Below are 25082 nucleotides of genomic sequence, written 5' to 3' on the forward strand. Positions count from 1 at the left end.
CATATTTACGAGTTTCGATTAAAGTCTCTCACAGAGAGTTGTCAACTCATTTGGGGAATTCACTTTAATCTCGAGCCACAAAATGAATTTCATCTGACGTGGAGCTCACGCTTCACTGGCTGCGAAAATGTGCCTTGGCCGCCAGAACAGGATGTGGCTGTCGCCCGTCGGCTGGGCGACTCTCTGAATGGCCGACTGGCTGACTGGCTGACTGGTTGGTTGTTCTGGGCAGACAGACGTTCCCCGAGGCGCAGCTCGTGTTATAGCTAATTAAATATTTGCTCTCTGGCCAAAATGCTTGTCACAGCTGTCCAGAGATTTGTGGAGAAAGTTTCCCGTTGTGCTGCAGTCAGTCCATCGTGATGTTGCTCTTAGCTTTGTTGCTGACAAGTTGAAGCATTGCCCCGTTAACGTTTAAAAAACAATTTCCGTTGGACAGGCTGCTGTTCCCTTCGCTACTTCGCCATCAGCTGCCCAGACTGTTTTTCTATATAAATGCAAATGTGCAAGACGCAACAGCAGCAACTGAAGCAGACGCGCGCGTGTCGCAAGTTGCCCTGTTGCAATATCGCATAGCCAATGCGATGCCCTCCAAGGTGGACTTCCCATTTAATTGAGAGCTCTTGACCCAGATAATGAACTGTGGATTAACCTCGTCGTCGTCATCGTCGTTCTTTTTTATTGCACTCTGCTTTGCTATTCCAATTGCGATTTACTGCCTGTCATGCATACTAATTACTATGATAGCATTTGCCTTTAATACATCGCCATTAGCGTCATCGCTGTCTCTCGGCTCATTGCTAAGGCCAGAGCGATTGCCGTTCATCTCGAGTATTCGGCAACATTTTATTACTTAAGCAGCAGCAACAGCAACACCGACAGCAGCATCAGAAGCGGCAGAAAAATCAATCAAAATAGAGTAGCAAGGCATTTGACAACACATCAATCGCTCACTTAATTGATTGCCTGCAGCAGTAGCAACAACAGTAGCAGTAACTAGAAAAAAGGCAGTCGCAACAACAATATTCACAATATCAGAAGTAACAACTGAAGCAGCAACTACAGCAACTGCTACAATCATAGTGGCAACAAATTTTGCGATAGCAACAGCAGTAGCAACAGCAATATGAACCTCACCAGCAACAGCACTAACATTATCAGCAGCAATTTTGACAGCAGCAGCAACACAGTGCAGGCAAAGCAAAAGCAATTGAGTAAAATTATTGCAGCAAAAGAAAATTGTATCAGCAATAAAACGAATGAAAGCTTTAACATTAACAAAGCAGACACAACAATTTGTAACTGCAACAAAAAGTACAACAAATGATGCCACTTATCAGCAGCAATACTTTGATACCTTTGCACTGAAAGAAACTGTCTGAGGAATGAATAGTAATGAAATACTAAAAGAAAAATGTATAAAAAAGAATTCTTATTACTTCGATGTGTTGTTAAGGTTACTTTTATTTTGCTGCACAGATTTACTAATAGATTCAATAAAAATATAACATATATTAATACAAAAATTGATCTTGTAAATTAAAAGTAAGGCTTACTCTTTTAAAACATTAAGAGGAAAGAATTTATTTTTCATTAATTTACAAATTTAATATTTTAATTTAAATAAAAAAAAATACATATATTTTTTTTTTTAATACGATTTTTGGTCTTAAAAGCATAAAATTGTTTTCTTGTATTAATTATAACTTTGTCTTACATCAAATTTTCGTGTTCTTTACTCACTTTTTGGATTAAAATTCATAGTACTAAGACAAAAATTAATTAATTTTAAAACTTCTTTCTGTCAGTGTATAAGTATCAGTATCAACAGCAATAAGGCAAATTGCAGCTACAATAACTACTGCAATTGCGGTAGCAACTGAGCTTAAGCTGATTTCAAACTTAATTAACGTAAGCTTAAACAAAAGTTGGATGGACGTGTTAATCAGCTCATAAATGCGCCATAATGAATTAAAATAAAAAAATAGATTAACTCAATTTGTGTAGTTGCTTCAGCAGCAGACGCTGCCGCATAAGTGAAGTAGTTTGCAAGTCTTCACGCAAGTCAAAAATTCAATAAGTTGGCGAAAGTTTTGTGCGGCAACTGAAGTGCTTGCCGCGGTGGGCGGTGAGTGGCGCACCAAAAGACAACAGAAATTGACAGCATAATGCAACTGGGTGCAAGTTTTCAGTGCGGCACTCGCGGCACTTGCAATTTATTCATATTTCGCAGCAGCTGGTGCTGCGACAGCTGCCACAGAGCACCACGTAGAAGGGGATGGAAGGGATATAAATAGGAATAGGAAGAGTTATGTATTGAAGGTATGTAATAAAAGGTAGCACTGGGGAAATGGCTGCAAGCAAAATGTGTAGCATACTTTGCTGCGCGGCGAGTTGTTAAAGTTATTCAGCGGAAAAATGTAGCACGCAACAAACTGCTGAACTCGCAGGTTCGCAGTGTGGCAGACTGGCTGACTGGCTGCATGCCCCACTAATTGGGCCATTAATAATGCGGCTTGTTTTTGATTTTTCATTTTGGGGCAACAAGTCACAACGTGTAGTATCTTCCTACAAAAGTTTTACGACTAAAATATTATTTTAGGTCTGCTGTGCGAGTCTGCTGCCAGTTAGCAGTTCAATGCGTTGAGGCGTCAACCCAAACAGAGCCAGAGGAGCCATGGAGGAGATAGAGGAAAAAGGTAGAAAGAGCTTGTGGGGACGAAATTCGAACTTTTGCTATAGTAGCTTGGCCAACGCAATTCGAGGGTTGACTGTGCAAACCTTTTTGCGGCTGTATATGTTTTTGCGCTGCCACACAAAAGGATAAACTTTAAAAAGCATAGAAAGCGAATGGATAAGAGAAAAGCGAGAGGGAAACGGAAGTGATTGAGAGATGAAGAGGATGGATAAAATTCTTTTGATAAAGTTTGTATTATGTTTTGCTGGTCATTTAATTGGTTTTGGGTCTCGAACTCTTAAAGCTTTGACGCAATCGTTGGACACAAAACTGAGAACTCAAATGCGACGCACTTTGTTGCAAGTTTTTGTGCAGCCGAACTTCAATGCAAAGGAATGCCACAAAAGTGTAAGGTCAATATTGTGACCAGAAGAGAGAGAAAAAACTAAGTACTTTCAGACTGGCCAGCAGCTGCTGTTAGTCTTAAAGTTGCAGGCACTGTTTGTGCCACATTAGCAACGCCATTTGCACAAAGTACGAGGCAAAACGTAAGAGAAACTTTATGCAAAAGTTAATTTATAAGCATCAAAAGATACAAAATGCTGTGCGCAATTTCCGGTTTCCCCAAAAAACGTTTATTTTACCTTTTTTGCATGCCCAAGCATCAAGCAACAAGTGTTGACACATACAGAAATGAAGGTGAGAGAGAAAGAGAGAGAAGTTTGGCAACGCTTCGGTTTGAGTTTGACATTCGTTGAAAACTTTTGGTCTAACCTGAACTGACAACTCGTGCTTCTGCTTCAGTTGTTGTTTCTTGCTTTGCGCCCTCTTCCCTCCTTCCACTCTTGCTTTGCTTGACAACCTTCTGCCATTACTGGACAAACTTTGTGATGTTGTTGTCTCTTGGCTTAATTCAATGAGAACTGCTTAACGTTCAGCGTTCAACAACGCTCAACGCTGCTGCCAGCTGCTAATGGCGGTAATGCAATTTCAATTTCTCCTTAATATTATTAACGCCATCTTTCGGGCGTCAATTAATACCTGGCTGAGTGTCTGACTGGCTTCTGTGCAGCGGCACATCAAAGAGCCAAAGCCAGAGCCAAAGCTATGGCCAGGCCAAAGCAAACAGCGGATGGCTAATGTCAACAGCAACTGGAACCGGGGAATATAGCTTTAATTGTGTCTACTCAAATATTGGCAAGTCCTCAGCCATGCTGCAAAGACAATGCGCCATTAGCATTGTGGCATCAGACTGATGGCAGGTGGCAGGTGGCAGTTGAAACTTGTCTGCTTTCAGGTGCGGTAAGTGACCAATGCGTCGCTGCCACTGACACACAAAAACACACAGCAGGAGACGGTGTCAAAAGCAAAGCAGAACCTTTCGCTTTTTGGGGTTCATTCGACTGCTGCTTTTGTCGCATTAGCTGAGCTGTCATTTTAATTGCAGCACATTTGTCAGCGTGTGCTACAGGGCGTATGCGTGATTTACAGCCAAGAAGCTCTCGCCTTGATTGGCATTTCGCTTTGTGGCTAATGGCCCAAAAGTGTCGCTGTTGCCTCACACAGCCATTTATTTAAAGCTAATGGCTGAAATTCGCCGAAAATCAAGTTACGACTTCACTCCACTCCACTTCACTTGACTTCACTTCATTTCGCTTCACTTTTGCCGTCTCATCTGTCAAATTTGCTATTGGTCTGCCACAAGAAAGTCTGTTGTCGGATGTGTGTGCTCTTTAATCGTTGCATGTAACTGTCTGAACTCTTGACTCTGTATTGATATTTGGCCTTTAATTGCTTTGCAGGGATAACAGGGGGCGTATGCGTAACAAGCAGCAATCATTCGGTTTGATTGATTATGACTAGATCACGACTCGATAGTCACCTTCTATATTGTTGTTACTGTTGCTGTAATGGAGCTGAGCAGCCTTCGAAACGGCTGTCAAGGCAACGCCTTCTTCTTCTTTGGATGCTCTGCTATTGTTAGAAATTCAGATGTGAAATCGTTTTCGCTTTCGCATTTTGCTTTTGCCGCTTGCCGTGCGACACTTGAAGTGCGAAACTGAATTTAATTTGTGCCACTCGCATTTCCAATTACATTTTCAAGTGAATACCGTGTGTTGTTGTTTTTCTGTATTATGCATGGAAATTCGAGACGCTGGAATTTATTGAGCAAAACTTTGTAGTCAAGCATATCAACTTCAGAATGAATCAGATTATGCTGCCGCTGCTGCCAGCTCAACAAACAATATAGTAACTATAATAAGGATGAAATTGTTGCTCTTCATATTGTTGCTTTCCATGGCAGCAACGGGTCACTCCATGCAGCTGTATCGTGTGCCCTTGCGTCGCTTTCCCTCCGTGCGTCATCGCTTCCAGCAGTTTGGCATACGCATGGATCGATTGCGTCTCAAGTACAGTTCGAAGAGCGAGTCGGGTGCGGTTAGGAATGTGGCGTTGAGCAACTATCTGGATGCACAATACTTTGGACCAATTAGCATTGGCACGCCACCGCAAACCTTTAATGTTATCTTCGACACGGGCTCAGCGAATCTGTGGGTGCCCTCGGAGAGCTGTTATCACAAGTTGGCCTGCCAGATACACAGTCGCTACAATGCCAAGCGTTCGCACACATATCAGGCGAACAACAAACGCTTTGATATTCAATACGGCTCTGGAAGTCTGGCGGGTTTCCTGTCACAGGACACGTTACGAGTCGCTGGACTGGATGTGCGCAATCAAACCTTTGCCGAGGCCACCGACATGCCGGGTCCCATCTTTCTGGCGGCCAAATTTGATGGCATCTTTGGCCTGGCGTATCGCGGCATCTCCATACAGAACATCAAGCCGCCTTTCTATGCCATCATGGAACAGCAGCTGCTCACACTTCCCATCTTCTCGGTCTATCTCAATCGGCATGCCAGCAGTCGCCAAGGTGGGTTTCTCTTCTTTGGCGGCTCCAATCCACGCTACTATCGTGGCAACTTTACTTATGTGCCCGTGACGCATCGTGCCTACTGGCAGGTGAGGCTGGAGAAGGCGAGGATTGGGCAGCTGCAGCTGTGCCAGAATGGCTGCCAGGTGATCATCGATACGGGCACCTCGTTTCTGGCTGTGCCATACGACCAGGCCATACTTATTAACGAGTCCATTGGTGGCATTCCCGCTGCCTACGGTCAGTATACTGTGCCCTGCGATCAGGTGGCTCATTTGCCGCCATTGAGCTTTGCCTTGGGCGGTCGTCGCTTTCAGCTGAGGGGCGAGGATTATGTGTTCCACGACATCTTCGCTGACCGGACCATTTGTGCGTCGGCATTCATTGCCGTCGATTTGCCCTCACCGACGGGACCACTGTGGATACTGGGCGATGTATTTCTGGGCAAATATTACACCGAGTTTGACATGGGCAATCATCGCATTGGTTTTGCCGATGCCAAGGATTGATAACGTCGTCGAACGCTTTGCTCATTAAATGGCTGTCATGACAGTAAACATCAGGAATTCCTGTAGCTGTGTGCTGTCAAAAATCAAAAACAGTATTTTATTATTTTATTACCTGCGCCTCAGCATCAACCTCAGCAAACAAGTAACAAGTATACGTAGTGGAGCACAGTGTATAGAGGCTGACGTCAATGTCCGTTAAATTGCGTGGGCGGAAGCTAATCAAAATTCGCTTGCAGGCACCAAAAACTGAAGAAGCCTGCGAAAAAAGAGAGCGAAACATTTCAAAGTGGGTAGCTCTGTAGAGTTGGAGCTGTAATTGATTCGCTGGCAAAATAAAAGAGCAGCCGCAAAACAAAAACAAAAAATGAAACAAGAATCCAAGAAACCAAAAAGAATACACAATGTCCTTAGCCGCATGTTGAAATCCAGTAAGCACTTTGTGAGCGCTTCAGCATGAAATAAATAGCTTTAAGTTTACGACTGACGCGTTGCGTTTGCATTTGAATTTAAATTTGTATCGCTTCAAGTTTCCGCTTCATCTTCATCTCGCTCTCTTGTGGCTACAATTTTTAGGGTTCGGCGAGTTTTTGCGGTTTTTACGAGCATGCACAGCAAATTTTTAGCTATATATGCGCAATATACGCTCCATTCGTCTATTCTCGCAGATTGCCAAATAAACGGGGTTGCTGCGTCCAACCTATGGTATACTTGATATTCCTGTTTAGGGTAGCTGACAGTCTATGCGCAGTGTTTATTTCTCTGTCGTTTTTTTGCACGCTTTTTTGCCACTGACCTTTCGCCTTCGTTTACTTTCTTGCGGCTTACAAGACCCTTTATTGATACTCGACTCGGCAAACTTCTTTTTGGCCTTTTTATAGCCCACATCCAACCCCCAACTCCTTTTCGGTTTGTGGCTTTAAAAATTGTTAACTTTGATTGCTGTTTGCTTAACCTTTTTATTTTCTTTCCTTTTGGCTTTTCATAATTTTTGCACACACACACTCGCACACACAACAAAGGGCGGCAAATGGCGGGCTGCATTAGTTAGGCCATAATGAGTGGCTAAAACGGAAAGCCTAAAGCTCAACGATGACTTTCACTTGGTATGCAAAAGTAATCTGGCTGTCAATTTCTCATTTGCCTGGGAAGTCCCTTAGTCCTCAAAAGCTACCTAACATAAAATCCATTTGGCAAAATGCTACTACTTCTATGTCGTTGTACTTGGGGCCGGGCTTAAGCAAAGGCGCGTCGTTTTTTGCCAGTTAACTGCTAAGCCTTTATGCAGGACACACCCTGACAGCAATAGCAGCAACAACAGCAACAGTAACGACAACATTAAGCTGCCTTTTTCAAAGTGCAAGGCAACAACAAAATGCGAGGGGAGTGACTGATGAATTTGCTGTGTTTTGTATGCCAGTTGCAGCATTGCGTAAAAGTGTCGCCTGGCAATCAACAACTATAAACGAAGGCAGTAAAAGGGGAAGAGAGAGAGCGTGAGAGAGAGGACATCAATGAAACAGCTTGTGGCAGTTGTCAAAGTGCTTTATCGCTTCAATATCCGTTCACGATAAAAAGGGTTCACTTTGTCGACAGAAACAGAAAGTATTGCCTACTTTTGGGCGCTCGATGAAATCACTCGCAATAATTGTTAATAAAAGGCACACACGCGCGTCTTTTGCTTGTGTCTCCTTAAAGCACCTCTTGACAAATAATTCAAGCGCCAAATCGAATCACATGCAAAACAGTAAGCGTCACACATCAGCGGAAGTGAACTTCGAGTGCGCACCCTCTCAAAATTGCCATGGCATTGCCATTGGGTAGGCGATGAAAGTAATTGGGCTGCCAGCCCACTGCCTACTCTGTGTATTTGCTAGACAATAGCGGTCTAAGGCATAAGATAAACGCGATAAGTATCACAAAAGCCAAATGGCAGAGCGAAAGCCTGTGTGTTTTTGCTACAGCCGCTGGCACTGCGTCTGACAGGAGGAGTCAGGGCTGTGGAATTAAATCATTCGATAAGATTATGCATACATTGTCAGTGCCAGCAGCATTGTCCTGTCCTGTCCTGTCCTGTTTTGTCCTGCGCTGTGCTGTTTCTATGCCTCCGCCCTGTCGCCACATTCCTATGTAAATTTATTTGCTTGCCGTTTTTATTAAAAAAAATTTCGTTGTCGGTTTGCCCAAAATCCTTGCTAATGACACTCAAAACTGGGCTAATGAGTCAATAAGGCAATTTGCCAGTAAACCAGCAAAAAATGAGGGATGCCAACGCACACAGAAGGAGAGAGATGGAGAGAGAGCTGGTCAAATTATTATGCCACTTAATTACTTTAATATGGCATTTATGGCAAATGCTTTTGGTAGTAGTATTCGGTTATCAGGCTGACAAAACTGCTCGAACCGCAGGCACTTTCATTTCGGTCAGTCGCCCCTCTTTGCTGCCCGTTGCCTGCTTTGCTGGACCCAACATATTTTGACAGGCCCCAGCAGGACCAAGCTCATACACACATGACATGGATACGGCAGTGGCATAACCTTGCCTGTTTGTTTTGTCCCTGGTCTGGGGAGCAATGGACACCTGTCTGCGTTGCAAATGTCAATTAGTTTTGAGACAATACCAATTAAATTTGTGTGCACACTTACTGCACACATACACAAACACACTCAGGTACCCACACACTTACATTGCGAGTGCAATTGAACTTTTGAAGCCTGCTGGCAATTACTTTAAGTGCATACGCTTTAAAGGACATCAACTTGAGCGGATTGCTATACGAAAAATGTACTTAGAACTCGAATGACATAGCATCATTTATCAAAAATCCTTTTGTCTGTGCCAGCATAAACATTAATCTAAGCGCCGTATAAGTGTCCCGCCAACGAGGGCGACTCCAACTGTTGCCGCCGCAGCAAATTGCCAACTCCCGCCAAGCGTTGTGACAACCCGCTGAGCCATGGACGAAATAGCTCACAACATGTTTTTTTTTGTCCTAGGTAAGATTGTGTATTCCCTGCCTTTTGCAACATTTTCTTGAACATGTGTTTGTTATACATTCCTCTTTTTGTGTTTGCTGATGCTGGTCTCAAGGACATGCCTCATGTTGCGAGTCGATTGCCAATCATCGTTGTAACAACTTTAACTGGCAGTGTGGCTCATTTTTTTAAGCGGCAAACGTGACAATAACAGAGCCCAATTAAGTGCCAGCCAGTCAGGCAGCTATAGTAAAGTGAAATTACGCATACGCCCCATGACACAAGCTCGTTTACTATTAGCAGGTTAATTATTTGCCGCAATTGGTGCACCCAAAATTCAGTTTGCACTGTGTTGACAGCAGTCTGTATCTGTGTGTGTGTCGGAGTGTATCTGTGTGTGTGTGTTTGTGTTTTAGCATTGGCACTGAGCCTTTGTCAGCTGTCGGAGCAGCAGATGGCGCGACTCGCGTGGCGCACGTCTGTGATATGCATACTAATTAAGCAGTTTCCCCTTGGCTTTAAAACTTCCAAAAATGAATTTTAACTCTCGCACACACAGTTTCGTCTCACTGGCACAGCTTAAAAATGGCTTTCCGAAAAACGCTGCATAATGAAGCTAATCAGGCGCGAAGCTTAGTGCCCAGTAAAAAAAGTGTTGAATTTGGAATTTAATTGCGACTCCGAATACGTCGCAATTTCCAGTTAATGAGCAGCTTGGCAATTGGCAGTCAGCTCGCTGCTTTGCATATTCAATCGTCAGCCTGAATTTAAACCTGCAATAATACCTGGCAGCAACTTGAGCTCCTTTAAATTGCAACCCTTTAAATGGCGGTCCACAAAAATCTGACACAAAATAAAGCAAATTAGAGGGCAGCAAGCTTGTAACTTGATTTTTGGCAAACGCCACGGAAACTTGCCAAACAAAAAACATATTTAACACCTTGACAGCTTGGATATTCGAGAGTGCGTGTGTGTGTACATGTGTGTGTTGTTATTGGTATTGGTGTGTTTGTGCAGCTGACAGCCAGGAAAACTTTTTTGGCGCCCCGTTGTCAAAAGCGTAGAGTCATTTTTAGTTGTTTACAACGCCCCAACTGCCGACTGGGATTCATGTCAAATGGCTAAAATTGGCACTGTCCATAAAAAATATTAGTGAAACGCAGTTATTCAATCTCCACTTTTAGCACAAGCTTAGTTAGAGCTTCGAGCTTAATAGTTGCACAGCTGTTGTTAAACAATAATTGGGGCGCAACAAACAGTTGCCTTTAAAACCAGTTTAGTCAATTTGCTGCATGTTCCAATTATTGCTGAAAATAATTAAAAGTAGATTTTTTTAAGAGTTTTAGTCAGTAAAATTAAAAATTCAATGACTATGCTAGATTCATAAAATTGTTTCAGTAAAATAGTCTGTTGCACATTTAGTATGTATATTTCTTAAATTGAACAAATCTGGTAACATAGTTGAGTTAATATAATGAACAACAAAATGCTAAAATGTATTGCAGCAAGTAATTTAATATAATTTCATTTGTTGTCGGGTTTTTAGTTGCTTTTGTTCACAAATCGGTATTTTTTGTATGGTATATTTTAAATTTAATGGCATATCCATATACCACATTTAACCCTCGGTATATTTTTGTATTTTTCATTATATTAATTTGGTATATTTTATATTACACTGTTATGCTTTTATTGAAAAGTTGAGCACCCTCGATTGTAACCTTTTTACTTTTAACGTTAAGTTTATCTGTTTAAGATGAAAATAAGCACTTGTAAATATTTCTTCACATATTCTAAGTTAAAAAAATAACTAAATTTATAAACATAATTGCATTGCAAATTTGGACTAAAATATATATGTAAGTGACTCTGCTAGCAATTAAACAAATTGTAATATTGATATGTTTATGTATGATCCTTTTATTGGCTTAAATGAAAATTAAAACACAACTACAATTTAATTAATTTGCCTCAATTTTGAATTTAGCAACACAATTGCACTGCAGAGTTGAACTAAAATGATGAAGTGACTCTACTGGCAATTAAACAAATTGTAATGTTTAAATGGACATGTGTATTAAGACACTAAAGTTTTACTTGAAACAAACTTATGCAAATGTGAAGTGTCCTCAAATACAATTCATAATTTCCTTCGCCTTTTGTCATTCGCTTGCCCCTGGCAGTCATAACAATCAATCGCCTAACCGAGCGTATTGGTTAGGTTAACCACATTGTACATTGATTGCATTTTTGGGTAAAGTGTCAGTTGCGAGTGCGAGTGCGGGTGCAACTGCCGAGCGCAGACACATAGTATAACATATGGGTTCGCAGTTTGATTTATGCGTTCTGCACTTTTGATAAAGTGTTTGGCATTCGACGTGAACGTTGCCTTGCATGTTCTGTGCCAGCAGCAGAATCTGTTGATTTTGCAGTCAGTCTGTGGAGGAGTCAGTCATTGGATATGGCCAAGAGCAGCAGCAGCAGCAGCAGCAGCTTCTTTCACATTGTGGCATTGCCATTGTCATTGCTTATTGGCTATTGTTGGAGTACTCTAACCGAACCAAGTGCCAACCGAACCACAACTCGCATGCTGTCCCGGCTTTGACTATGCTTCTGAGTCTGACTCTGGCAGCTCATAAAAGTTGCTCGTGCATAGATGTGGATAGCATGTCTCTTGTGGATTTCCTTTTTCCTCTCTCTCTCAGTCCTTAATTTTTTTTACTCTACTTGTATTCCTTTTCCGCTTTTTATTTTTGTATTTTTTAGCTTGGCTGCTTACATAGAATTATGTTGTGTACACAAACATGAAGTTTGCTCTTTTCATCCTGTGTGCTCTGCGCTGTTGCTCTTGTTGTGTTGTGCTGCTACTGCCACCTGGCCTCAAGTGTGCTTCAGTGATTCAGCCGCTTCCCTCCCCTCCCATTCAGCTCTTCTCATATCTCTTCTGTTCTGCCGTGAGGCTTTTGAAGTTTACCACGGAAATACAGTGTAACTTTATCAGCATAAAGAAGAAACCAGGAATTTTTCAGCTTAACCTCTCTCTTTCTCTCTCCGCTATTGTATGCTGAGCAACAAAAGACCAATTGATAACAGCAAACAACATAATTAGCTTGTTGATTTATTTGAATTTAAGAAATTGCCTTATCTACTGTGTGAATTACGTTTAAAATTTGTCACTTTAATCATTTTCAATTTAAAGTGATTATACAATTTGCATTGTTCACGCTTAATTCACTCTCAACCTTTTTGATTGCGCGATGTCCACGCGATTTTTGCAGGTTACCGCACAGTGAGCTCATTAAAGACGCATTATGCGAGCAATTCAATGGATTGAAAATGCAAATTTTCTGTTAAATATATTTAATGTAAACATGACCCTTTGCACTCATGCAATATGCAAAAGCGATTATTAAATTTTCCAATAATTTACGACTGAGTTGCAAGAGTTACACAAACATTGTGCAACAAGCAATTAAACTCATCAATTGCCACAGTTGCAAATCCACAAAGTTGCAACTTGCGATGAGCATAAAATAAATAAAGCTATAAAAATATATGTATTGCATACATATGTGTTGCTGCTAAAGGAGGTTACGAGTAAGTGAGGTGCCCAGGCATAAATCCTGGCAGCAGCAGACTTCGGTGCCAATTTGATGGAACGCGGCGCCAGTTCCAACGCCATCGCCAACGCCAAACAAAGCGTCACCCAACGCCCACCAGAGAATTTGTTGACTTAACTGCATGACTGGGTCGCATTGGGTTTGGGTTTTGATGGTTTGGGTTTCGGGGTCGGATGCGAGTGAGGGCTTAAATTCCGGTCCTCGGGCTCTGCGACTGCTTCGCTTGTGCAATTCCCATGCCGACTGCTGCCCGGAACACCCTGCAACTTTTAATTTGTAAAATTTGTAACGAAACTTTCTCTGCTGGCATACCCTGTAATCGAAGCAGTTTGTAGGGTATGCACAGCTAAAAAAGTAATTCAATTGCAATTAAAATCGTTGTTAATAGAATAGTTATACATCATCAGTTATTTCAAAAACAAAGTTCAAAAAGCAGTACTTTAAACAGTATCTTATTAGTCAATCATTTACAGTTGAAGCACGTAAATCACTTGCCTTTGTTTTCCTTTTGTCTTGCAGTATTTACTTCATTGTTGTTTCGCCCGTTCTCAATTTGTTCGTTTCCCTTCCGCTTCGCCTTCCACTTCCCCTCTTCGATATGCAGTGCGAAATGTTAAACAATTTGTGCTGCATTTTCAGTGTTAAATATGCGCAGCTATTTAGCATGTTTGTCTCATTTGCATTGTGTTTTACAGGGTAGACAACAAGGACAACTTTTGAGCAAAATAAATTTGATTGTGCTTTAAACTTTTGACAAAAACATAATCTCAACTCATGCATTTAGAAATTCTCTCGTCTTCGTTGGGTTGTCGACTAGGCAATCAAATGTAAATCCCAGCTGAATCAGCCCGCATGTTATTAACTTGTCTCAGTCACAGCAAACCGTTTGTAGCTTGACCAACAGTCAATAATAAATGATACAAATGGAGCAGCACGAGTCATGTGAATGCCCTTATGCTCAGAGCATCCCAATGTGGGAGTCGACTTCAAAGGGCAAAGGCAACAAAAGTGTATTCGCACAAATTTCAATGTGCTGAAAATGTATTTGATGCATAAATCCATTGAGATTGCTGTCGCTGTGGCTTTAAATAAAATGTCGAGCCTACCAGAGAGAGAGAGAGAAAGAGAGACGATGCAACTTTTCATGTAAATTATATGCGGAATTTCGAGCAATTGATATTTTTTATAAGACTTCTTTCAGCTTTCCGCTTTCTGCTTTCAGCATGCGGCATTCGGCGTTCAACGTTCGGCTTTCAAGCACGCGCCTTTCTAACGAGACGCATTTAGTATCGTGTCAGCGACAGCTGAGAGTCCTCAATTCCCCCAAGGCACGCAACTGCGCTCCCCTCTTGCCTCCACCCATTCGCTTTAGGCAGCTGTAAAATATTTGCGGCCATCAGCAAAGCGGTTGCCAGACAAGTGAATGTGCTGCGAGTGACTCACAATTTCCGTTTCTTTCATATTAAAAATGTGGCAAACAATTGCGGAGCCACTGTGAAATTGAAATGTTTGCCAGCTGGCTAAAAACAGAAGCTTACCTAGGCTCACATGGCGTATGCTTTATTTATGTTTAAGCCATTCTAAATAAGCACAAGTCGGCTGTGGACATAAATCTCTCTTTCTCTGGCCTAAGCTTCACCAGACACAAAAATAGCACTCGCATCCTCGTCCTGGGGCCATTCAAAGTACAAGGTATCCTTGTATTCGTTTAATGGCCATAACAAATTTATTTCAAATTATGGCCAAAAAAAACAGACGAGCAGAAAAAGAGCTGCGTCTTATGAATTTCTTTTGCGTGCAAACAGAACACAGCAAAAATAGAATGTAAACACTTGAAATTGAATTTTAATAACAAGCAAAACAAATCAAATGAAATATTTAATGAGACATTAAGTCATTTCTAATTAGTGTTCTTGTAGCAAGCAACAATTTTGCCGCACGCATCTTCAGAATTCCCCCTCGATGCTATCGAGCAGACGGTTTAGATTTGAATACATATTAAATTTTTGCGTTGCGCCCTTCATTTTAAATGCAAATCAGTTAAAACACAAACGCAGATGCCAATGGCTGGCGGGTAATCAATACGCACAGGTTTTGGTTGGGCTAAACTTCAATGTTGCCACGTCTGTGGCAGCTTCTTGACTTCAAGGTTGTGTTCAGCGCCTTGGGGCGGACGTTGCCCGCTGAGCCATAAACATATGCCACAGGTTTCTGTTGCAAAAACAAAAGCAAAGGTAAAATCAACTCAATTTGAATATTTAATCCCCAACTGTGGCGCAACTATAAATTAGTTATGAATATAGTCTTTATATTGGGTCCAAAATATCAATTACTTAGATCTGCAAAATCAACATACATACAATGCATGTTCATGCGCTATGGGGCGTATGCGCAATATTGAACATACATATGGCTGCTGCATATTTTCTAATAAAATGCAAAATGCTTCGAAGTGTATGCAAGGATATTGTAAATTTGTCAACAATCATGAACCAAGTTGAACGATTGAACAAAGTTGATTAGCAGCAATTGAGAGAGAGAGAGAGAGTGGGCAAAACTTTGTGTTTTTGTTTATCTAATTGCAGTTGGGAAAGAGTATCTAATATTCAATTGCCAAAGGGAGAGCAGCAGCAGTGTTTCTGTTTTTTTTCTCTTCTTTTGATAAACATAATTTGCTATGTACAATGCAGCTGCATACACAATGGACTGCAGACTGCAAATTGACTTTATGTTGGAACAGAGAACAGCAGGAAAGGAGGCAGGCAGCAAGCAACAGCAAGAACTGCCAACTGGAGTTGGCAGGATAAGGAAAGTTTCATGTGCAGCTTATTACATTGTTGTAGTTAGTATAGGACTTCTTTAAGAATTGCAGTTTATGTGTGTGTGCGTTTTGTGAGCGAATGAAGACAAGCTACATTAATTAACTGCAGAGGCAGCAGAAACAATAGAAACAAATTGCCAAGCATTGCAACACGGAGGGAATGTTGAGCGCTGAGTTCTGAGCTTTGAGGTATGCAGCAGCTGTGCCACATAAAGTGCAAAACGATGTTGCCACTGCCACAGCAGCAGCTGCAGCAGTTGGTTGACAAGCAAGGACGTGCCAAAGGACGAATTCAACATATTTCATAAGACATGTGCGTTGTGCACAACTTCCAAGATTGTTTATTAACAATTTTTGCATTTATATATCTTTGTGCATCTTTATTGCAGCTGCACTTAGCCAGATGCCAAGATGCTTGCAACTTTAATACAATATGCATGCAAAGAAAAGAGCAGCAGCAGCTAAAGTGGCCCAAAGGGTCAAAAGAACAACGGACAAATTTGTGCTTTCCTGCTTTGTCCTGCGAGGGACATTTTACGAATAGCACTCAGTTTATTTCTGCCAATTTGAAAATCTAATCAAATGTCGTTTACTTGTTTTGCTCCTGCTGCACTGACCCAAAGCATGTCAGTGCTTTAATGCGCTGCATGGAAAGTGGAAATGCATTTAATAAATTCACCCTGCTGAGGGTGCTGCAACCAAACAACCAACCATCCAACTAGCTGGCCAGCACACACCCAATAATTTATGCATGTCTGACATTCTGCGCATTACTCGGCATCCTGACCAAGGACCTCCAACTGGGTGTGTACTCGTGTAAACTTGCAGTCGACCAGCAGCTATAGCAATAGCTATAGCTATAGCTATAGCGATTGCTGTGCCAGCAGATTGGACAGTTTGATTTGCATTTGCATTTGGTATTTTGTCCAACAGCTTGACGAATTAAGGGCGACCAACTTAAAGCTCTGACAGCCACGTTAACAACAACAACAACAACAACAGCTAAGCTGAGCTCCTCAATCAGTGTTTGTGTCTGTGCTTGTGCATTTTAGGCGCTTCGGCATTTCCATTAGTTATCCAAGCATAAGTTGTGGCCATTGTGTGAATCGTCGTCGCATGCAAACATTTATCTTCATTTGCTCACAGCACAAGAACAAAAGGCCGCAAAGTTAGTCAGAGGCAAAACACAAACTGAAACTGAAACTCAAGCTGAAACTGAGATTGTGCAGGGGAATGGGAATGAAACTGATTATTCCTTAGTAACATATGGTTGCATAATATCCTTGAATCCTTAACAGAACTATTCTTTACCTTTTAAGCCAAAGAGCTCTCTGCGTTATTGTCGATGTTTAATAGCTATTCGCTCTGCTTGTATCCTCTTAAAAGTTAACTAAACCTACCCATAACAATAACAATAGTGTCAAGTTGATTACCTTTCATGTTGCATGGCTCTCTTAATGCGTGTGTGTATGTGTGTGTGTTTAAACAAGCAAACACTTAACAACTCAGCTGCCATATGACGCTGCTTATATTGTTGACACTCATCTGGGATACAGAGAGACAAAGAGGGAAAACTGTCAGCTCATGTTAAGCCATGAACAACAACAAATGTTTCTGACTGTCTTTGGGCCCATTTTCGAAATTAACCTGACTCGCTGCTGTTTAGTTAGCTCGTCTAGAAGGCGACGCGACGCAACGCGACGTTAGTTTAAGCGACTTGCGTGTTTAATAGCCATCTGCATATGCTCAACTCCACTCCAGTCCACTCCAACTCCCACAACGCCCCATCTAGTGTGCGTGTGTGTGCTTGGGCTTGGGGTAGGCCTTCATAGATATTTCGGGGGAGCTGCCGCACGGCTGTGTCACGTTCAGAGACACAACATCCGCTGTGACTGGCATGCCAAAAATACAAAACAAAGCCAGAGATAGAAATGTTTATATGCCAAAATGGCAATGACTTCATTTGGCTTATATGGCAGACAAATACGGATATACACAAACACATCCATGGAACATAGAAATGTGACTAAATGCGACTAAAATCTGTTTATTTATTTACTCTCGCTCTCATTGCCTTTCACTGCCTGCAGTTTCGACAATCGTATGCAAATGATATAATATTTACATTTGATTACACTGTTGGCTTTTATTTGCTGTTGCTGCGTTTGACATTGTCGTCCCCTCGCTTTGCCATAAACCATAAAATTCAATTGCATTACAGTTGTTTTTATACGTGTTTGTTTAACGTTGACACTCGTTCTACGCTGCGTATGTGTAATTATTATTTATTAAATTCGCCTGCGGATGCCAGTTTGACATTCACTCCGATTGTGCTACCTTATAAAAGCTACCTCGCACTACCGCCGTAAATTTTTCCCATTGGTTAACCCATTGAGCAACGTAAAACTCAATTACGTTACGGCTAAGCCAATTTGCCGTTGCACTGATGGCAAATTAAAGTGCAACCACAGTTGTAACTGCTGCTGTAACGGCAACTGCATTTGACCCTAGCAAATGTACACTCGACATGTGAATTGCTTTTACTGATGCTGAAGCTGCTCACATGCTGCTGATGCTGCTGCTGCTGGTGCTGCTGTCATTGGCAGCCACTAGGTGGCCATAATGTGCGACCACTAACACCAAAACGATGACAGCAGCACCGACAGCTGCTCCTGCTTCTTCTATATCTCTAGTTTCTACTGCTCCACTGTCATTGCTGCCTCGCTTCTTTGTTGCGTGGCGTGTCCCCTGCGGTGGTGTTGCGTGCTCACACTTTGTGGTTCTACTTTACAAAATGACATTGCCACTTTTCCAGCTAGCTGATAATGATGATGACAGAACATTTGCCAAATCAATTTAGGCTGGGTGCGCGCGTGAGCGAGAACTTTTCCACAGAATGTCAATCGTGGAAATGAAATGGGATTTCAAACTGGGAATTAAACAGGAAATAGCATATCGATATCACGACGTACACAGCAGGCGAACAGCATTAAATGCAGCCAGTTTTCCACTGTAGCTAAAGTCAGAGACACACACAAGAAAAAAATAAATAAAAATTCATTGCAATTGCCAGACTGTCTGCGTAAGAAAATACCCTTTTAGCTTAACAGCTGCAATGGCTCAAAGCTTCGTATTCTTTTCTCTTATGCCAAATGGGGGAAAATGCAAAACGGGGAATAGAATATAATTTGCACTTGGCAAATACAAATATTTTCGTTCGTAATGACTGCTGAAGAACTTATTGCATCGTAAACTGAGAGCACTTTATTAATAAATCCCTCAAGCTAAACCTTGCGCTTAATCACAGGGTGTAAAAAAGGTGTTGCATACTTTTGGACGCTGCGGTTATAAAATTGGATGCCGCCATTTTGTTTGCGCTGGGCGTGCAGTGTTAATTAAGAGCAGCGCATGCAAAAAGGGAAAGAAAGAGAGAAGAGAGAACGCATTATCCGTGACGTCAGTCAGCTGGGTGTTGTGCTGCTCTAAATATTTGTGCATTTCATTTTGATTACGAGCATTGGCAGTTGGCCCCACTTCCCCCTCCTTCACTATCATTCTTTTTGCTAGGCACTGCGTTGTTATTGCCACACAATCTCGCTGTGCAAATATTTGTATTGTAAAAGAAAAAACATACGCACACAAAAAGCTCCATCAACCAAACTCTGCTGTTGACTGAAAGTCATAACTGGGTGCTACTCCTATTGATTTCAGCCGGATTTAAAACACAAAAGCTGCAGTTATTTACGCTTCACTTACGAGATTTTTGCTCTCGACTAAAACTGAAATTGAAATTGATACTAGAGGCACAACTAAAGCTAAGCGTGAGATGGTGGCTGTTAGACGCGTCGTTGGACCAAACTGACCAGAGCCATTTTCATAATAAATTTATAACGAATGTCACGGCCTGTTATAATTAATGTTCTCCATTTGTCTAGCCGGACATTAAGGCGGCTATTTAAGCAAGTGAATGCCAATTGAACGCACACACGAAGCGTAGGCGACAAACAAAAAACGAAGGCGACTACGATGACGACGGCGAGGGCCAAGTGAAATATGTATTATGCCACCGAAGGAGCAGCATTGTCACCGCTTCTTCCATGCTGAGCAAATAGTTTGATTTACTGGCTGCCAAGCGCAGCAAAAAAAACAAACTTGCGAGAAAATCGTACAGGAGCTGCGCTCAGTCGGTTTCCCACTGACAAGCATGAGTAATAAAGATTGCATCTTGATAAATTATTTTTATGTTATTCCTTTTCCAAAAGCAATTTGAGAACCTGCTGTTAATTAACTTTCAGAGCGTAAATACTTATGTACCTTCAGGGCAGCTGTTTTCCCTTTTTAAATCACTCGACCCGAGTTAAAAGTATAAAACGATTTGTTGAATGATTTGTTATCGCTTAGTCAATCCATTGAAATGTCATAGTTAAGGTAAACAGGGGACCTCCTGACATCCTGAGGATTTACTATATGCAGCATTCAACGATTTTACAGCTTGAAGGAAATGCCCATTAAATGGACAATTTGCACGCCCAAGTCTTAAAACTTGCGCACGAACAACTTTGCAATTTGGCATTTATGACGTGCGAAAATCATATAGCCATAAAATGACATAATAAATGAGTAGTTAAATTCCCAAATCTTCACAGGCAATAAATTCTAACACATGGTCATGCATGACAAAAAAGTTTCGATTCGTTTTCGTTTCTCTTTTACTGCTTACAATGCAATTGTGCATTGCAAAATTCGCTTATATTACACAATTAGCAACTTTGTTGATACAGCTTTCCGTAAATGTGTTACAAGCGCTTTTAATGTGTTGCATTTATTTATAGTATATAGAAGAAGAAATATGTAGTTGCTGCATATTGCACGACGTATGTATGTAGCTCAAGGACTTGTACATCAACAAGTTCATGCAGATGCAGCAGCGTTCATAAATGATTACTCTCGATTGTAGTGGATGTAGATTTTAGTATGTGATCGTGGGCGTATGTATTTATGGATGTGTTGGGTGGCTCTAATGTGTAGTCTCAATAATTATCTCGTGCGTATCCAGATCAGGCACCGAAAACTTCATGGGCAAGTAATCGTCCGTATGCATATGCGGTATTTGATTAGCCTCTATCTGGGCCCGTTCATGGTCTTCATGGCATTTGACTTCATGCTTCTCATAGTCGCCAAACGTTTCGAAAATGGCACGACAGACCATGCACTCAAAGAAACTTCTGCAATAAATAGGATGATATTAACATTGTAGCCAAGCGACGTTAGGTTCTCATTAACATACGGTTTCTGCTCTGCCTCTAGACGCTCCCTCGCCATGGCCGTAGCTGCTTGTATTGCACCGGGTACATCCACGTCGACGCCTTCCTTGATATGCGACTGCAGATGTCGTTTGAAGTTGGAGAGCTGAGTGAAACCCTTCTCACAGTAGTTGCATTGATAAGGCTTGGCATTTAGATGCCCCAACTTGTGCTTCTTCAGGTTGACCAACTGTGAGAAGTAGCGGCCACATCTCTGGCATCGGAACGGTTTTTCGCCGGTGTGTGTCATTTTGTGGCGCTTCATGTTGCTCTGCTGCGTGAAGGATTTGTTGCAAAAGTTGCATTGATATGGACGCTCGCCACTGTGCACGGCATAGTGTCGCTGCAGATTAACCGCCTGTGCAAAGGCCTTGGAGCATAAGTTACAAACAAATGGTCGCACATCGTTGTGCACCTTCATATGGCGATCCAGGTTGCCGCTGTTGCAGAAACTCTTGGAGCACAACTTGCACTCATAGGTAGTTTTGTTGTGGTTGTGCACCTCCTGACGGTGCAACGTTTGGTCGCGTTTACTTTTGAACGTCTGTGGGTTACAAATATACACATGTGAGTACGACCATACCAATATTGAATTCAATTTGGTGAGTGAAACTTACGCGGTCGCAACGCTTGCAGCTAAACTGATTGACCACCGTCTCATCGAATTCACCCGGGATGCCCGCCATTTTGGGCGCTGCTACAACATCGATACGAAGCGATTATGTACACTGAAGTATTGTAAATATAATAAACACCTTTGCAAGTCGTGTAAATGGTAAAAACTTACATTGAATTGCCTAATTCTCTATGTAATTTTCGCGTCTCTTGGAAAAGTCATATGGTACTAGTAATCAGTGTAACCACATTTGGATTTCAAAATATACCATATTACAAGTATTCGAAATATACCACTTCCGCAATAAGAAGTTTGGTTACACTCCTTTTGGTGATGGGACCTTTAACAACTTTATCATTTCTAAAATAATTGGTTTCTATTATTGATTGATAATATTGATGACATAAACCATTTAAATATTGCAACTAATGTTTTACTTTCAATAAACCAGTTTGGGGATTTAAAAATATACCACATGCTTTTGCAACATGATAAAAGGTCACACTGCGCACACATTGGCACAAATAAAAAAAATAATCGAATGTTCTTCGCGAATTTGTTTGTAATACATTGGACTGTCAATTTGCTTGTAAAATATCAGAAATTTGTAAATTTCTGTATTAACAAGCAACTGTTCTTAACGTCAGCATGTAAAAAATATCTATATTGACTTATAAATTATATCAATATAATTCAAAAATATTTGTAAACATTAACAATACTTTAATTTAAAAAAGAACAACAAACTCCTATCAGCTAAACAACGTTCATATATAATCAACAAATCTTGACAAAACATTTAAATACCGTGGTAAAATATCATAATAATAATAGTTTATTGTAACTTTGCTTATTTTGCAAACTATATTCAAGAATTCGTAGACGATTTATGGAGGCGTTTCGAATTGTACCGCGCTTTGGGAATGTATCGATAAATGTTTGAAGACAACAAGAGAGATTTTGTTGCGGAAATGGTATTGTTTGGTATATATTTCGATGTAATAAGTCGTTATGAAGAATATAACTTGCGGTCACACTGTAGCTACAGCTCCTTGCACACAAATGCGGAGATAACTAAGAATTTTATTTGTTTTGTGAGTTAGAGACGTACCAAGTGCAATGGCTACCTATTCCAACCAGCACTGGCTGCTCTCGCACATACGCAACTCGTTCATATCCACGGATGATACGGGCATCTGCGAGACGGTAATGCTGAGTGACGATATGCCGAAGCATTACCTGAGGAGATTTCAAACTGCCACAACTACTATGGATGCCCACAGACGCAGCGGTCACCGTCCACCCCAGGCGACACAGCAGCAACGCAACTCGGTGCCCAAAACCCCAGACACTGCCACACAATCCTCGCAACGCTCGGCGCCTCTCCAACATATGATCCCGCCTAGGATTGCGGATCCGCCATTGCAAGAAGTGGACTTCTATTGCTATCCAGGCCTGGATCTAAGCGATGATGAGGACTTGGATATGTCGACGCATTCGTTCGATATACAAATGTACCCCGAGGTAGGCGCTCATCGATTTCGTTCAAATACGGCGCAGAAACTGGAAAAACTGGACATTGCAAAGCGTAAGGCGGCTCGCATCAAAAGTGTAAACTACAACGAGGAAGTGTTACCTCCTGATCGCCAGGATTTCTTTATGAGAAAGCCAGTTAACGTGCGTCCTGCGGAGAAACCCTCAACATCTACAGCAACTGCAACAGCGACGAAAGCAGAGAAAACCAGCGAAGATGACCTTTCCGATGAGGGGGTAAAGAGCAAGTTGAGCGAGCAGCTTGCCAAGAGTCCCAAGCAAACACAAAATCGATTCATTCAATATGCGCGCTTTGACGGCACCGCCCAGGTGGGCATGCCTACAAAGCGCATCAATGTATATGTCAATATGCTGCCCGAGCCGGAACGCAATTATCCGCTCAAAATATGTGTGCTTTCCACGGCCAAGATCATCGAGGTGATCGGCCTCGTTTGCTACAAAACTACCCTACAGTATCCAGATGCAGTGCAGCTCAAGTCTGTGCAGCACTACGCATTATATATGACGGAAGACAACGATGACATGGATGATTTTCCGCCCCTAGACAATCGTGAGCCCTGCTCCAAATTTGGCTTCTCACATCTGACGCTGGCTGAGCGTCGTCCACTGGCGCCCGTTACCCGCATCGATTACCAGCAAGGCACTAAATCCATCACATCCATGGACGACAAGGCTGCTGTCGCGGCAGCGCGTGCCCTGGAGAACATCAATCTCAATGGCGATGTGACAGATGGTACTGCTGGAACAGGTGATGGCGGAGACAGTCCCCAGGATCATGTCAAAGAGTATGAGAAGCGTCTGTTGAACCACAATGATATGCTGGAGGCGCCCATGCATCGCACTTATCGTCTTAGCATCATTGACAAGCGCTTCTTCAAATGCGACGTGACGCTGAGCGTGTCCGGAGAACGCATCGAGATCGATCAGCATAAAAACGCTAAGTTCTGGGCACAAAGGAAGCCCGTGTCGACACCCATCGATTTGGTGGCACATTGTGAGATTGTGGAGCAACGACAATTGAAAGCGCTGCTGCGCATTTGGTTGAAATCAAACTCTTCGAGCGGCATGTCTTCCAGCTGCACGTCGGCACCGATGAGCGCCAGCATTACATCGCTCAATGCGGGCAACAACACCATGGGCATTGCCCATTCGCCCGGTAGTCCCGGGCACTATCCGTCGCACAGCTCACACTCGCCCTTTGGCCAAGTTAGCAGCATGTCGAACATACGGTTCAAGCACTATGACTTCGATACGGATGTGCATACGGCGGAGCAGATACGCAACAAACTCAACTGCATCCTTGAGATGCGCTCCAGCGACATACGACGCGAGTTCCTGCACCAGCGTGTGCGCAAACAGGAGAAACAGCAGGCGAAGCGGCAGCTAAAATTGTAGTATTTTGTTCCTATGGCTGGCCAGGTTGCGCCTCGCGCTGCCTCCTTGCTTCTCCAATGCTGGCCACACACACAGTTGAAGTTGTATTTTAGTTTGCTAACCTAAAGAAGCGTGTGTTACACATGTTTTTGCTAGCCCATAAGTATTTATTGAAACACTTAAGTAACTAAAACCAATCCGAAGTGCAAAAATAAATAGCATCAAAGTTCACAATTATGTTAAAAGACAAGCGGCTCGCTATCAGCAACTATTTAATACTTTATTACTAGAAATTGTGTAATGACAGCAGCAAACAATCGTCATCGTGACACTGAATCTGGCGCCTTCGCTCGCCGGGTTCACTTCACTACCCAGCCGAACATGCAAAGCATGACCGAGGCATGCAAAGAGAAGTGATCATTTCACACATCACCAATACGTTTACACGTAGAAGGTCGCTCTCACTCTCTTCGTGACTAAAAGTTCTGCTGAGTATCGCGAGCGTACTCGTGTCACGATGTCTATCTCTCTTTCGCTCGCATACGCTTGCGTAGTAGCGATCATTTGTTGAGCTACTTCCGCATTAGCAGCTTCAATCGGGGGCGGCTGACTCGCGACTTTGAAGCGGTTTGCAGGCGTTTTGCGCGCGATTAGCGTTTTGTAAGTATTTCCGTTTTGTGCGGCTCGTTGACATTGCAATTGT

The 25082-nt window shown here is 42.2% G+C and overlaps 3 protein-coding genes across 4 annotated transcripts; 2 read left to right on the plus strand and 1 right to left on the minus strand.

Moving 5' to 3' along the window:
* The first annotated feature begins 4684 nt into the window (after positions 1-4684).
* On the plus strand, positions 4685-6595 carry LOC132792696 (lysosomal aspartic protease). Its single transcript, XM_060802143.1, has one exon. The coding sequence runs from the start codon at positions 4943-4945 to the stop codon at positions 6116-6118; it is 1176 nt and encodes a 391-aa protein (XP_060658126.1). The 5' UTR covers positions 4685-4942; the 3' UTR covers positions 6119-6595.
* Positions 6596-20335: 13740 nt separating this feature from the next.
* On the minus strand, positions 20336-21718 carry LOC132792436 (zinc finger protein 239). Of its 2 annotated transcripts, none has more exons than XM_060801814.1 (4): positions 21623-21718; positions 21453-21563; positions 20820-21379; positions 20336-20757 (listed from the first exon to the last, which is right to left on the minus strand). In XM_060801814.1, the coding sequence occupies exons 2-4, from the start codon at positions 21519-21521 to the stop codon at positions 20550-20552; spliced, it is 837 nt and encodes a 278-aa protein (XP_060657797.1). In that variant the 5' UTR covers positions 21522-21563; positions 21623-21718; the 3' UTR covers positions 20336-20549. The 2 variants fall into 2 exon arrangements, with proteins under 2 accessions (XP_060657797.1, XP_060657798.1); XM_060801815.1 differs by having other exon boundaries at positions 21453-21532; positions 21623-21641.
* A 667-nt stretch (positions 21719-22385) lies between these two features.
* LOC132791657 (stress-activated map kinase-interacting protein 1) lies at positions 22386-24626 on the plus strand. The gene has a single exon (XM_060800675.1). The coding sequence runs from the start codon at positions 22571-22573 to the stop codon at positions 24398-24400; it is 1830 nt and encodes a 609-aa protein (XP_060656658.1). The 5' UTR covers positions 22386-22570; the 3' UTR covers positions 24401-24626.
* Positions 24627-25082: the final 456 nt, after the last annotated feature.

Source organism: Drosophila nasuta, chromosome 3 (assembly GCF_023558535.2).
Source record: "Drosophila nasuta strain 15112-1781.00 chromosome 3, ASM2355853v1, whole genome shotgun sequence".
Classification (NCBI taxonomy): domain Eukaryota; kingdom Metazoa; phylum Arthropoda; class Insecta; order Diptera; family Drosophilidae; genus Drosophila; species Drosophila nasuta.